General features: G+C 34.0%; 3 protein-coding genes, 4 non-coding genes and 1 pseudogene across 8 annotated transcripts; 2 read left to right on the top strand and 6 right to left on the bottom strand.

The window, feature by feature from the left end:
- Positions 1-1229: 1229 nt before the first annotated feature.
- On the bottom strand, positions 1230-1354 carry LOC130508911 (small nucleolar RNA SNORD14). Its single transcript, XR_008943095.1, has one exon. It is a non-coding gene; the product is annotated as a small nucleolar RNA SNORD14 (small nucleolar RNA).
- A 52-nt stretch (positions 1355-1406) lies between these two features.
- LOC130508912 (small nucleolar RNA SNORD14) lies at positions 1407-1532 on the bottom strand. Its single transcript, XR_008943096.1, has one exon. It is a non-coding gene; the product is annotated as a small nucleolar RNA SNORD14 (small nucleolar RNA).
- A 70-nt stretch (positions 1533-1602) lies between these two features.
- LOC130508907 (small nucleolar RNA SNORD14) lies at positions 1603-1727 on the bottom strand. Its single transcript, XR_008943091.1, has one exon. It is a non-coding gene; the product is annotated as a small nucleolar RNA SNORD14 (small nucleolar RNA).
- A 178-nt stretch (positions 1728-1905) lies between these two features.
- Positions 1906-2031, bottom strand: LOC130508896 (small nucleolar RNA SNORD14). Its single transcript, XR_008943080.1, has one exon. It is a non-coding gene; the product is annotated as a small nucleolar RNA SNORD14 (small nucleolar RNA).
- A 2576-nt stretch (positions 2032-4607) lies between these two features.
- Positions 4608-5285, bottom strand: LOC108841457 (uncharacterized). The gene has a single exon (XM_018614212.2). It carries the CDS (start codon positions 5148-5150, stop codon positions 4800-4802), a length of 351 nt encoding a protein of 116 aa, XP_018469714.1. The 5' UTR covers positions 5151-5285; the 3' UTR covers positions 4608-4799.
- Positions 5286-8768: 3483 nt separating this feature from the next.
- On the top strand, positions 8769-9596 carry LOC108840122 (egg cell-secreted protein 1.4-like; annotated as a pseudogene).
- On the bottom strand, positions 9555-10436 carry LOC108840121 (uncharacterized). The gene is made up of 2 exons (XM_018612946.2): positions 10101-10436; positions 9555-10007 (listed from the first exon to the last, which is right to left on the bottom strand). Exons 1-2 carry the CDS (start codon positions 10230-10232, stop codon positions 9672-9674), a joined length of 468 nt encoding a protein of 155 aa, XP_018468448.1. The 5' UTR covers positions 10233-10436; the 3' UTR covers positions 9555-9671.
- Positions 10437-11559: 1123 nt separating this feature from the next.
- LOC108816365 (glycine-rich RNA-binding protein 10) lies at positions 11560-12603 on the top strand. 2 transcript variants are annotated; one of them, XM_018588941.2, is made up of 2 exons: positions 11560-11725; positions 12028-12603. In XM_018588941.2, the coding sequence occupies exons 1-2, from the start codon at positions 11615-11617 to the stop codon at positions 12418-12420; spliced, it is 504 nt and encodes a 167-aa protein (XP_018444443.1). In that variant the 5' UTR covers positions 11560-11614; the 3' UTR covers positions 12421-12603. The 2 variants fall into 2 exon arrangements, with proteins under 2 accessions (XP_018444443.1, XP_018444450.1); XM_018588948.1 differs by having other exon boundaries at positions 11607-11888.
- Positions 12604-12819: the final 216 nt, after the last annotated feature.

Raw genomic sequence — 12819 nt, 5'->3', positions numbered from 1 at the left:
TGCTACAATAATAAAAATTGCGTGTTCTGTAGCTCCGTTGTTAATAAGTATCTGTCTTAGTGTCCTTATTCTTTGCTTTTCATGTGAGCTGTTTTTCTTTTCATTTTCATGGTTATGTTTCCAGGCGATAGATTCAATTATACAAGCTCATATATGTAAACACTTTCTTTAAATCAAATTTAAAACTTGCTCTAACATTTGCTGTTACACACACTTTCAAACGCAGCAGAATATATAATAGAGTGGATGCCTATGATGAAAACTAAAGAAATATACTGGAGTACAAGTATTTTTAGTCAGTTAGACTATGATAGGCCGACCAATAAAATCATGGATTAATTGATCATTGATTAAAACTTGAATTGAATTGCAACCAAGTATTTCTCATTCCTATTGGATAACTCGTATAAAAACAAAAGCCATGACTATGAATATGATTTTTTTGAAAATGACTTCGTACTGGTCAAACATCAACAGGGAGAGAGTTTAATTAAAAACCTTACATTGTGGCGAAAGACACCGTTGCCATATCTTCAGTTTGTTGTTGTTGTTCAACCTTTATTTTCCTTCATAGTACGTCAAAGTGTATCACTGAAAATATTGATGGACTAAGAAATTATATTGGGCCACGCCTTACGGCCTATCTGCTGCTCGGAGACTGTCGCCTGCTTTTAGCTCCAACGTCTCTCCTTCAGGCCTTCAGTAAGATCGCTCTCTCTGACGTGTACATGTAGAATCAGCAAGATAGGTTTTTTTTCGTTATTTTGGACTCGAATCTTATGTTTTTTTTTTGTAACAACTCGATTCTTATATCACCGTATAGAATTTTGAATATGGTTGTAGACCATTTTTATGACGTGATGATGTTTTAACAAAGCGTACGTTACAGAGGATCATTAAACTAGTTAAACATTGATTCTTTTGATTCTTTGAAGCTCAAATCAGAATTTAATTGACGGCTGTAACAATTCCAGAAATGGGGCATGGTCAGTGATTCTCTTACAAAGAAGATCAAAGTGATACTAATACAACTGTTTAACTACATTAGAACAGAAAAGTCGCCTTCGATATACTAAAATATTAAGAAACCATGACTGTCCAATAGTTTGCAACGCCAAAGAATCAAATAACAAGAAACACCTGCATAATCAAACACAATAAAAACAAGACAGAACAACAAACGCAAACTAGAGAGACAAAATGAGTAAAGAATGAATTTGAGTTAAAAAGATCTCAGACATCCAAGGAAGGATAAAAGCTGCATTAGCTCTCAAGCCCGGCGAAAGGCGAAAGCTTTAGGCGGCCACTGCGAATGTTTTTGAGAAACAAGCCTTCAGATTCATCATCATAGATCTCTTTAATTAACAAGCAAAAATGGATTTCAAAATTATAAAAATTGTTGGATCGGTTTCAGACATCCAAGGAAGGATAAGAAACATCATAAGCTCTCAAGCCCGGCGAAAGGCGAAAGCTTTAGGCGGCCACTGCGAATGTTTTGAGAAACAAGCCTTAAACGTTTATCATCATCAAACGATCACAAACACCACACAAAAAAAAATATCATATGATTTAAAAAAATTTAAATAAAACAGTCTTGTAGATGGTCTCAGACATCCAAGGAAGGATAAAAACATCATAAGCTCTCAAGCCCGGCGAAAGGCGAAAGCCTTAGGCGGCCACTGCGAATGTTTTTGAGAAACAAGCCTTAACGTTTATCATCATAGACCCAAGTCAACCTAAACAAAGTTCATACATACACATCCCGTCATGAAATGATCAGCGAGACATGTATGCGACTTCGTAAAATCCTATTCAGCTCTAACAAATCAATTCCAGATTAAATAAACTTAAGTGCCAATCCTATATAGAAAATAACAGAAATAAAAATTAAAGCTAATGATATTGAGTTTCAGACATCCAAGGAAGGATAAAAGCAGCAGAAACTCTCAAGCCTGGCGAAAGGCGAAAGTTCTTAGGCGGCCACTGCGAATGTTTTTGAGAAACAAGCCTTTCCAATTATCATCATCAACTCTTATTTTGCTCCAACGAACAGAGCAGCACAGGATACAATTGAAGGAAACAACTGAGGTTAACGAAGATAGACAGCTGATGTGAACACTCGAATTAGTGGTTTTGGGATGGTTTCGAGGTGATGGAGAGGATGACTCCTGTATATATATATATACAAGAAAGAGAGGAGGCGTCCGATAAATTATTTAGGGTTTTCTTCTTTTCCCACCCGAGATTAACAACGGCGAATGTCTACCACCGACTTTTTTAAACGAACAATCTAGATGCTTTATACTAATAATGGGCTTTATCTATTTCAATAAAGCCCATATTATTTACACACTGCAAATCAACAAAACAAAAGAAAGAGACATTCCTCACGGCATTTTTTGTGTAAGACTGAAAAGTTTCGACTCTAGGTCGTCATTACCTCTTTCCCAAGTGTATAAGTCACTGTAAGAAAAATCAATGCTCGCACGATTAACAAAGGAAATTAAATTCCGAGTGTCAGTCAGGTTGAAGAATACCTATCCTACCTATATATAATCCATCCCATGCACCAACGTCCAAGCGATTAGTAACAAGAGTCTATGACAATGTTAAACATTACACAAAAATAAAATGGCTTGTAACATTTTTTTTTTTTTGAAGAAAAAATGGCTTGTAACATAAGCTGAGAAACATACCTTACTCACAGCACTTCCTTTGTATGTCTTTCTAGGTTTCTAATATGGTTTCTAATATGTCTTTAATTCTTCAGTTGCTGAATCTGATTACAAAAAGCCAATCAGACCAGAGTACAAAGCTACTTTGAAAGTTTTATTAACTGTTAGGAAAGATTACCTCAGCATTTAAACATGGTGTTACGATTGTTTATAAGATTTTAACCATGGTATGTACAGTCTTAAATAACATCTGGAATTACGCACTATATATTAATGTTATTTTTGAATAAATTTTACAAAATTCCCATTGCCTAATACTAGAAAAATAGGAAAATGTCAAACAAGTTAATAATTTAAAAATTTATAGCTTCAGTTTGCAAAGCATCATTTCTGTCTTTCTTCCAGCGCCTTCTATACAGATTCAGCGCTAATGGATTATAGATACAAAACATGGAAAACATAATAATAATTAACTAGGTGATTCTCCCGTGCTCATGCACGGAAATAAATACTTATAAAATAATCAAATCATAATAATTGTTAAACATTTACATATTTTATAACTTTCAAGTAATTTTATAACTTATATATATGATGAATAAATGGAATTGTATTAGGTATCATTATATGGATATAAATATATATACATTTGTTCATAACTTTTAAGTTATTTTAATTTATATCATGAAAATTATATTAAGTATCATTATGTTCTCATCTTAATTAGATATGTGATTCCATGTATAGTAATTTGGATCAATTCATGTATGGTATTGTTGAGCTCCATATTTGGTTTCAAAGTAAAAAACAATTTTTAATGAAGTTATTAAAATTTTATTTTTATTTCATTTAGTATGGTTCATTCTATTAGATTTGTAAATATATTTATACAAGTTTTTATAATTTGATATATGTTTTTTGAGAAAAAAGAAATATAAAGATGGAATTGCATTAATAAATACATCTAATATTTTAAAATTTTAATATATGTTATTTTGGATAAAATTATATAAAATAAATTAATGTGCTAAGAGATTGAGAATTGAATAAGCAAACCAATTCAGAAATATTTCAAAAATTCATTGTTTATTTCGAATTCATAAGGTAGTTACACTCAGAAATTCAAAAGGTTGTATGTATACATATGTTTTCATCTTAATTAGGTATCTTATTTCAAACATAATATTTGGACAGTTCAAGTTTTCATTGTTGGGTATGTTTTCGCACCTATTATTTTAAATTGAACAACTATTTTTTTTACTTTAATAAGATTAAAATTGGATTCTTATTTTTAGCTTAATTTAGATCCATTCATCCTTTTATATTTCTAAATACATTTTATAAATCTTATAAAATTTGGTAAGTTTATTTTTTAAAGATAGAAACACACAGAAAATGTTGTAGTTGCATTAATGAACATATTTTATAATATTTGAAAATTCATGTATATATATGAATATTTATAAGACAACTAAATCCTAATAATTGGTAAATCATAACTTGTTTAGAATTGTGAATACATTTTATAATTTTATCAACGAAAATTAGGTAAATTTTTAATTTTAATTTATAAATTTTCTTAATGATATTAGATGATCACTTGACATTGTTTGAAATTAATTTTCTTTAAATCATTTAATCAAAAAATAATCATTATAAAATATGTTTTCTTAAAAATTACCTTAACTATTTTATTTTGTAAATTATATATATACACCTATATATTTTGAAAATTATTAGATATTCACTTTTTTATTTATGTTTTTGGGAAAAATATAAAGTAAGAAAAAATAAATTCGTATTTTGTATATAAAAAATCTATATATTTTATAGATATTTCCTTTTTATTATATATGGGTTTATAAAATAATAAACTATAATAAAAAAGATAATTAAAGCTTTATTAATAAAAAGGAAACTAAACAATTTTTAGTAATGATAATTTGGTATAGCTAAGATTAATTCATTAAGGGTATTCGTGTAATCAACCATCGTGAAAATTAATGTGAGTGCGACACATAAAAACTGGCTTCTCAAATAATATTATAAAGATAGTCAAACGACACACGCTTTTAAACAAGGCCATTACAACGTAATTAGCCATAATCACCTGCGACTAATCAACTAGTCACTCGTCATCTCCTTCGTTGCCTTGTAAAGACTCGCAAGAGATCGAAACTTTTTCTTCTTATACCTCCTCCTCCTCCTTATTATGTTCGTCTCCGTGATTGCCTTCACAAAACTTTGAGCGTCCGTAGCATTCTTATCATTCATCATATGTACAACGTCATTTTGCTCCTCACGAATCTCAGAACAAACAACATCTTCGTGTATCTTCGTATTGCCTCCTCCGCCTTCACAACCGCTGACGCTAAAGCCTGTACCGCTGCTACAGCTCAACGTATCGTCTTCGCTCAATTGCACTAGCTGCTCCGCTGCTTCCATCTCTGTCTCCGAAAAACCAAACACCTCCATATTTTTGATTGATTGCTTTCGAATAAATAAATCGATTATCGATCGAATTGATATCGTCTCCCTCTTGACACAAGTACTCTCTGATCACTCACGTTTTACGTGTCTCTCGTTGTTTTTTTTGTTTTGTCTGGTATTGTGCTGTCGTCTTTTATATAAGAGAAGAAAAAAGGAAAACTAATAAACTATGAAGAAGAAAAAAGGAAATTTTACCAAAAAGAAAGAAAAGAAAAAAGGAAACTACAATGTCGGTTTGCAAGAAGTAACTTCATGGTTGTTCCTCTGCAAACTGCAATGTATTTTAATCAGTTAACTAGATTTAGATCCGCGCTTTCAAAAGCGCGGGATTATTATAGTTAAAAATTTTAGTTTCAATTAAAAAATATGATTCAGAATTTTTTATATATTTTTCGAAGTTATAAAATTTATTTTATTCGTTTTTAAGGTTGGCTAAATTTTTGGGATTGGAAAGAATTATGACCAATTTTTTATACTATTTTAATTAAAATAATTGAAAAAATATTTTATTAAATTGTAATTTTAGTTTTGTTATAATAACACAGTTTAGTCTTCTATCTTAAATATATGAATAGAAGGTGTAACTTTATTTTGTGACATCCATTTGTGTTTGTGAAAAATAGTTTGAAATATATACTACAAAGCTCTATATATATTTTTGGTAGATTCTAACTCATATTACGACATGAGACTTAAAAAATACAATATATTTTAACCTGTTTTTCATTCATTATTTTTATAATAATATTTTAACCCGTTTTGCATTGATATTTTTGTTCAACCTATTGTATTTCATTAAAACTCCACATATTAATAGAAAAATCGCAAAATATGAACTTGTAAAAACTTCAAACGCAGCTTGATTCATTGTATAACACTATAACTAAATAAAAAGTATCAGATAATTTAAATATTTTATTTTTATTAAGTACAAATATAGTAATCCAATTTAATAAATAAAATAATCTGTTAAAAGTAAGTATTTTAATTTAAAAGTGTGTACATGGTTAGGAGTTTTGGAGTTTATTCCAAAACTTATAAACAAAATCTCTAGAAAAATAATGAGTTACCAAAAGTATGAAAGTATACTTTTCAAAAAATATAGATATATCTCCAACTTTACTCAAAATAACATTTGTTAACTGTTTGCTCACGAATTCCTAAAATTACGGAAATTTTTTTCATATGCAAATTTTTAAATAAATTTATATTTTGAATTATAGTTCTAAAAGTTCTGTAATGTTGTGAAAAATTAAAAGAAAAAAATTTGTAATGAAAAATTATTGCCTGAGGTAAATATTGATGTAAACTTAAAGGTTTTGTTTTGTATTATTGTAGAACATGTTTTCATGATTTATATAAGAATCATGATTAAAAACTCATTAAATTACAAATATCATGCACATACATTTTACCAATTCAAGTTTCTTTTATTATTGTTGCATCGTTTTTAGATCCGTATCGGTTCTGAATCGTGTATAGATCTTTTGTGGAGTAAGAGAAAACAAACATATGATTTTAAGAATCATGAAATTATCTGTAAAAATGGTGGAAGAAGAAAAGAAAAAGATAAAAGGAAGAAGAAGACCACACACATAAAATAGAGGATCATTTGATCTTATACCATAAGTAATGTTAGTAAATGATGTTGCCTTATTTGACAATTGATGCATTCTGATTGGTTAATGATGTTGCCGTTATCGTTTGGTATACGTCGTCTACGTTTTAAAAATAACGCATATATAGTATTTTCAGTTATGGAAATGTTTGAAATAATTAATCATTAATATAGCAGTGGCATTTGATTGTAAATAACTTAGAAAATTATGGGCAAAAACCTATTAGATATTTTACTTTAATAGTATAGATCCTGAACCGTCCAATGTAATGACCGACTTCAAGATTCTTTAAAAAACTTGCTTCATCTCCAACGACTCCCGTGTATCTCTCTCTTAATTTCTTTAATGAGGTTTTCCCTTTTTACTATATTTCCATTTTTTGCTAGAGAGATACGTTTGACTTCAATTATACGATTTGATTGGGCCCACCCAAAGCCATTCCTAACTCGATAAAGAATTAACACGTATTGGGGGCCTTTATGCTTCCTTCCATGTGTTTTCATCTCCATCGTAGTCTCATCCGATTGCGTGGCATGCGGTACCCATCGCAGCCGTTCGATTCGTTTTAACCAAATCATAATAAATTACCAATCACAAGTTTCCCCCTATTCAAGAGCCAATCAAATATCCTATCTAGTTTTAAAAATTGAGGAGAACATGTTCAGTTTATCCACTACTAATGTGCAATAAAAAGTGAAAAAAAAAGCGAGTATTAAGATTTGGAAACCACTAACATCCATTATTAACATAGTGTTCGACTCTATCTTATTAAACAGTAACTAAAAATGAACCATGGAAAAGAAAGAAAAGAAAACAACTCTATCCGTATAAACATTATTCCCTCCGTTTCAAAATAATACACACATATTAAGAATTTAAGATATCATATAATTTTTTTATTATAGATACATAATTTACCGTGATTAACTATTTTCATAATTTTTAATTAATCAAAATTCAGCATACACAATTAAATATCTTTGAAGTTTATAATTTATTATCATTACATATATTAAAAATATAAAATATATATTTTGTAGAAATAATTAAAAAAGCAAATATCACTTTAAAACGAACGAAATATAATTTAAACTAATCAATGATTAATACTTCACATCTTTGTCTCTACAACACACTCCAAACCAACCAACCACCAGAAAGAGTACACATCATCTACTACATAAGCTTCCAAAGCTCCAACAACAACCTCCTTTGCTCTTTGAATCTTCACCACGATGAACAAGCCTGGTGGTTTGTTCTCCTATTGAATAGATTAGTTGCCGCAGCTCAGACCACAGTTCTTCAACACCGGTCCACCTTTAGCCACAAACGGATTAGCTCTAACACACAAGTGGGTCAAGATGGAAGCAAGAAGAATGGACCAGACCACAATAATCGTAGTCGTAGGCATCCTATCTTGCTTTCCAAGCATACCCTTGAGGAATGGGTATAAATGAACAATGACCCATAGAGCACTACAAATTAAACAGAGGTCACCAGTAGTCATAACCATTGCTCATTGCATCCGAAACACCAACAATAACTCCAGCTGATGTTTATGACAGTAGGATGGTCGGAGGAATCAACAGAGTCGTCCATTAGAAGTTGTAGAGCTCAGAGAAAACTCCTTCGACGTGACGGTGAAGTTAGTGTCGACACCGGCTAGAACTATGAGCAAATCTTGAAACAGAGCAAACAGATGAGAAGAGGTCCCTCCTAACCTATCACCCAGAACTGCTCACGTCAAAAAGAGGAAAAAGATGTGGCTGCTGGTATTCGAGCCCAGGTCTCAACGGCCACAACGTGGAATTCTTACCACTAAACTACAGCCACTTTTGTTGTTTAAAATTGCAACAAGAAAGTTTGATTCGCTTACCAAAAAACTGTTCGTATGCATTATCCGTTGCCCTTCTTCACCAAAGTACAACGCTTCATTAATCCTCTGGTTTAATTGCTTTTAATCACAGATCACCACCAGTTATCAATCATTTACTCTCGATCATCCCCCACTAATAAACCTTTTAATTACTCTTAATCACCACTAACCCCAAAAATATCAGTATAAATTCGAGCCATCGTTAGCCAATGTGATCACACACAACAGGAAAGTACCAAAACTAAAACTACACCGAATAAAATATGGCTTCAAACACCGCTTTCCTCCTCGCATCCGTCGCACTGCTCGGCGTCATCCTCCTCCAAAACACCACAGTCTCAGGCAGGGATATCCCGAGGACGGAGTCGACCAACATAGCGGCAAGACTCCAAAGCGGAGGAATAATGGAGTGTTGGAACGCATTGTACGAGCTGAAATCATGCACCAACGAGATCGTTCTCTTCTTCCTAAACGGCGAGACCAAACTCGGTGTTAGTTGTTGCGAAGCCGTCGACGTCATCACGAACAGCTGCTGGCCTGCGCTGCGATGCTCACTTCTCTCGGCTTTACATCAGAAGAAGCAAATGTCCTCCGTGGCTTTTGCCAGAATCCAAACTCTAGCGGCTCTTCCCCGGCTTCTTCTCCCAATAAAGCTTGACTGTGATTTGCTGCCATATTAAATAAGACAAGCACATGGTTCTAAATTCTAATAATAAATCTTCTAATATTAGCCTTCGTTGCAATGATTTTGTGTTTCAAGTTTCTTTGTGCTATTTACCAGATCAAAGACTGATTAAGACTTTAAGCCTTTGAACTCTTTTTTCACGCATTGAAGCTCAGATCAAAGATAGATCAAGATTTTTTTTTTAGTTGATCAATATTGTAAAGGTAAGCTAAAGTTGCAATTCATGTAATAAATTTTGGGAAAGAGAACAAACATAATTTAAAAAAAGCAAAAATCTTTGATATTGCTCTCAAGAACACAAATGCAGAAACTAGCTTTTGAAGTGTTCAAATTGCTGCTGCTTCTCCTCTGACTTCCTCTGGCTTTGCCTCTCTTTTAGTCTCTTCCACAGTCGCGTCTTCGATTGCTTCCTCCTCAGGAACAGGCTCTTCATTCCTAACCTTCTGATCACCAGCCGGAACATTTTTCTCCTCTACCGGAGATTGTGTCTCTGTTACCGGAGGTTCTGTCTCTGTTGCCGGAGATTTTGACTCCTTTGTCGGAGATTTTGTCTCTTTAGTTGGAGATTTTGCATCAGACAAAGATGTTTTCAGATCTTCAGTTACAGGGATCTTTTCCGGTGTTGTCTTCTCGTCCTCCTCTGTCTTCTTCTCTGCCTTGGCCTATTATCCAAAAATCACAAACGACATAAAAAGATTAATATATGACATCCTAAAAGCTACTACAATTATGGTTAGTAAGTTTTAGTGACTTACTTGAAGGAACAAGTTGCTAAGAGATTTCGCGGCGTCAACCTTCTGATCTTCAACAAGTGAAGTCTCAAGCTCCTCCGGGGCCGGAGCTCCAGCTGGCGTCAAAACTTTTGGCTTTAGTGCACAATTTCCCATGTTTCTAGGCTCTTTTGTATTCGGAATTCTCTTTTATTATATCTGGTGGCTTGAGTTATTACCTTCAGAACATGAGCTACTGTTGTTATATAGGCATGCACACACACACACACATCATGTAGTGTATATAGTTGTACCCCGTCCATCTCGTTACGCGTTTAATTAGACAAAGAGGTGGGGATCCAGAGAGACTCGAGATGTTTTTTTCCCCTCCTCTTTAAAACATTATACATTATCAGTTTTTTCTTTTTTCTTGTATTAGACCTCTACTCTTCACTAAGCAGAAATAACGTTTAAATTGACTAACTAAAACCGAAGGTTCTTTAATAACGGAAGGCTGAATCCTGTGTATTTCGATTAGAGATTGCAATTATATATGTTTTCCATAATAAAAGATTAGATGTAGCACTAGTAATTTTCCTAAAGGAAGTTAGTTTGCTTTTTTTTTGTCTACAGCTTTAGCTTTTCCACCCCTGTTGGTAATTTAAACAAGAGGGCTGGCGAGATTGGCGTTGGACGATTTGTCAGTTTGTCTAGTGAGTGTGGGGCTCTCTCGTATTTACATAGTTGGTGGACCAAAAAAGGAGTTTATGCTAACATCATTGTTAATAGATGGGTTTAGGAGTAGACTGGAAGAAATGTTTGGATTCACAATTATTGGTTGGTAGGGTTTTAAGTTTGATCATATGTTAAACGCAAGAACTAACTCTAGTGTCCTAGCTAGAACGTTTATAAGATGATGATTCATACTTTTTGAGATACATATTTTGGTATCTATACCCTTCTCCAAATAGTCCCATCACAGTGAGTAGAAGAACAAACCAAGTAGCTGGGAAACAAAAAAAAACAATCTGGTTTCATAACTGTGGTACCACCAAGTAGTAGTAGTCTTAAGCAGCACAATATCAAGTATCGACCAATGGACGACGATTCAAGAGACGATAAGAAATCTAGTTTGCCGCAATATTAAACGGGCCAAAACTGTAGTAATAGTAATCCTGTAAAACTTATTGAGCCTGAACTTTTGAGGCCCAACAGTTATCACGGGAGGATAAAAAATCTAGGGGGAATAAAAGATATTTTTGATTGCTGGGAACGAGGAGAAAGAAATCTTTGTTTTCCCAAAGTGCTGCACACACTCACATGACATGTCATGATGGTGGGTGGGTGGGTGGGCCTAGTAGTATCATCCACTAACCATTTTAACCGCACATCCTACTAATCATAGTTAAAGCTCACAATCTTTCTTTCGGCAGCCCTAGAAAATATGTTAACCCTAGTTACTACGTCATCTCCTCCTCTATAAATGAAGGCTGCGTCTTATCATCTCAAATCACAAGTCTCTTTCTCACCCATCCTCCTTTTTTTATTTAGAAAAAAACATGTCTGCAGAAGTAGAGTACCGGTGCTTCGTGGGAGGCCTAGCATGGGCCACCGGAGATCAGGAGCTAGAGAGGACGTTCTCACAGTTCGGCGAAGTTATCGATTCTAAGGTCCGTTACACGAACGAACGAGAGATCGGATCCCGGAGCGGATGAATCCGATGGTTCTGATCCTCGACGGATCTGATTCCGATCTGTGTTTCTCTGTCTGTTACTTGATTCGATTACTATGTTCTTTGTTACTACTACTGTTACTTGCTTTGTCCCCAAATCGGTACGTTAATCTTCCTGCTGCTGCTTTTATCAGCCCGGAGAACGTTCGATTTCTTCTTTGTTTTACATATTCGCTTTTTCTTCTTCTTCTTCTTCTTAAGCTAATTGTTTTTTTTGCTGATTATTGTTTTGATTGACAGATCATTAACGATCGTGAGACTGGAAGATCAAGGGGATTCGGATTCGTTACCTTCAAGGATGAGAAATCCATGAGGGATGCTATCGAGGAGATGAACGGAAAGGAGCTTGACGGCCGTACCATTACCGTCAACGAGGCTCAGTCTAGAGGAAGCGGCGGTGGTGGAGGCCGTGGTGGTGGCGGATACGGAGGCCGCGGTGGAGGTGGATACGGTGGAGGAGGCGGTGGATATGGTGACAGACGTAGCGGAGGTTACGGATCTGGTGGTGGTGGAGGTCGTGGATACGGTGGTGGTGGTGGCGGCTACGGTGGTGGTGGCAGACGTGATGGAGGTGGTTACGGAGGTGGTGATGGTGCTTACGGAGGAAGCGGCGGAGGTGGTGGTGGCTGGTAATCAACCATTATGGCGTTGTTGTCTGCTTCTCTCTGTTTTCGCTTTAGATTTGGTTCCGTCTGGTTTGGTTTGGTTCTTGTTCACTTTTTTGCTGTAACAGATCGTTTATGTCTTGTTTGCCTTAAACGAAATGTTAATTCGCATGTTCACTAAATGATAAGTTTCCTTTGATTTGCATCGCTATTATCTGCCCATTTATATATTTAAGCTTATTTAAAAAAAAATTAAACTAGAAAAGGGTATTATTATTCACCAACACTTCCTGCTTAATCTTTATTTAAGATGCTGATCATTATTGCGTTTTACTAATAGATAAAGATGATTTGAGTTGTTAGTCCAGATCTCATCTCTTTGATTTGATGATATTCTCCGAATATTCTCTTTCCGACTTTTATGTTG

Source organism: Raphanus sativus, chromosome 2 (genome assembly GCF_000801105.2).
Source record: "Raphanus sativus cultivar WK10039 chromosome 2, ASM80110v3, whole genome shotgun sequence".
NCBI lineage: Eukaryota > Viridiplantae > Streptophyta > Magnoliopsida > Brassicales > Brassicaceae > Raphanus > Raphanus sativus.
The sequence above is the reverse complement of the archived record's forward strand: the minus strand, read 5'-3'. Positions and strand labels throughout refer to the sequence as shown.

What these genes read in the sequence shown, in the direction of transcription:
- LOC108816365 (XM_018588941.2), top strand. Translation starts at nt 11,615, where the DNA reads ATGTCTGCAGAAGTAGAGTACCGGTGCTTCGTGGGAGGCCTAGCATGG. An exon ending in GCGAAGTTATCGATTCTAAG is followed by an intron (nt 11,726 to 12,027) that starts GTCCGTTACACG and finishes TTTGATTGACAG; the next exon opens with ATCATTAACGATCGTGAGAC.
- LOC108840121 (XM_018612946.2), bottom strand. Translation starts at nt 10,232, where the DNA reads ATGGGAAATTGTGCACTAAAGCCAAAAGTTTTGACGCCAGCTGGAGCT. An exon ending in TTAGCAACTTGTTCCTTCAA is followed by an intron (nt 10,008 to 10,100) that starts GTAAGTCACTAA and finishes TTTGGATAATAG; the next exon opens with GCCAAGGCAGAGAAGAAGAC.
- LOC108841457 (XM_018614212.2), bottom strand. Translation starts at nt 5,150, where the DNA reads ATGGAGGTGTTTGGTTTTTCGGAGACAGAGATGGAAGCAGCGGAGCAG.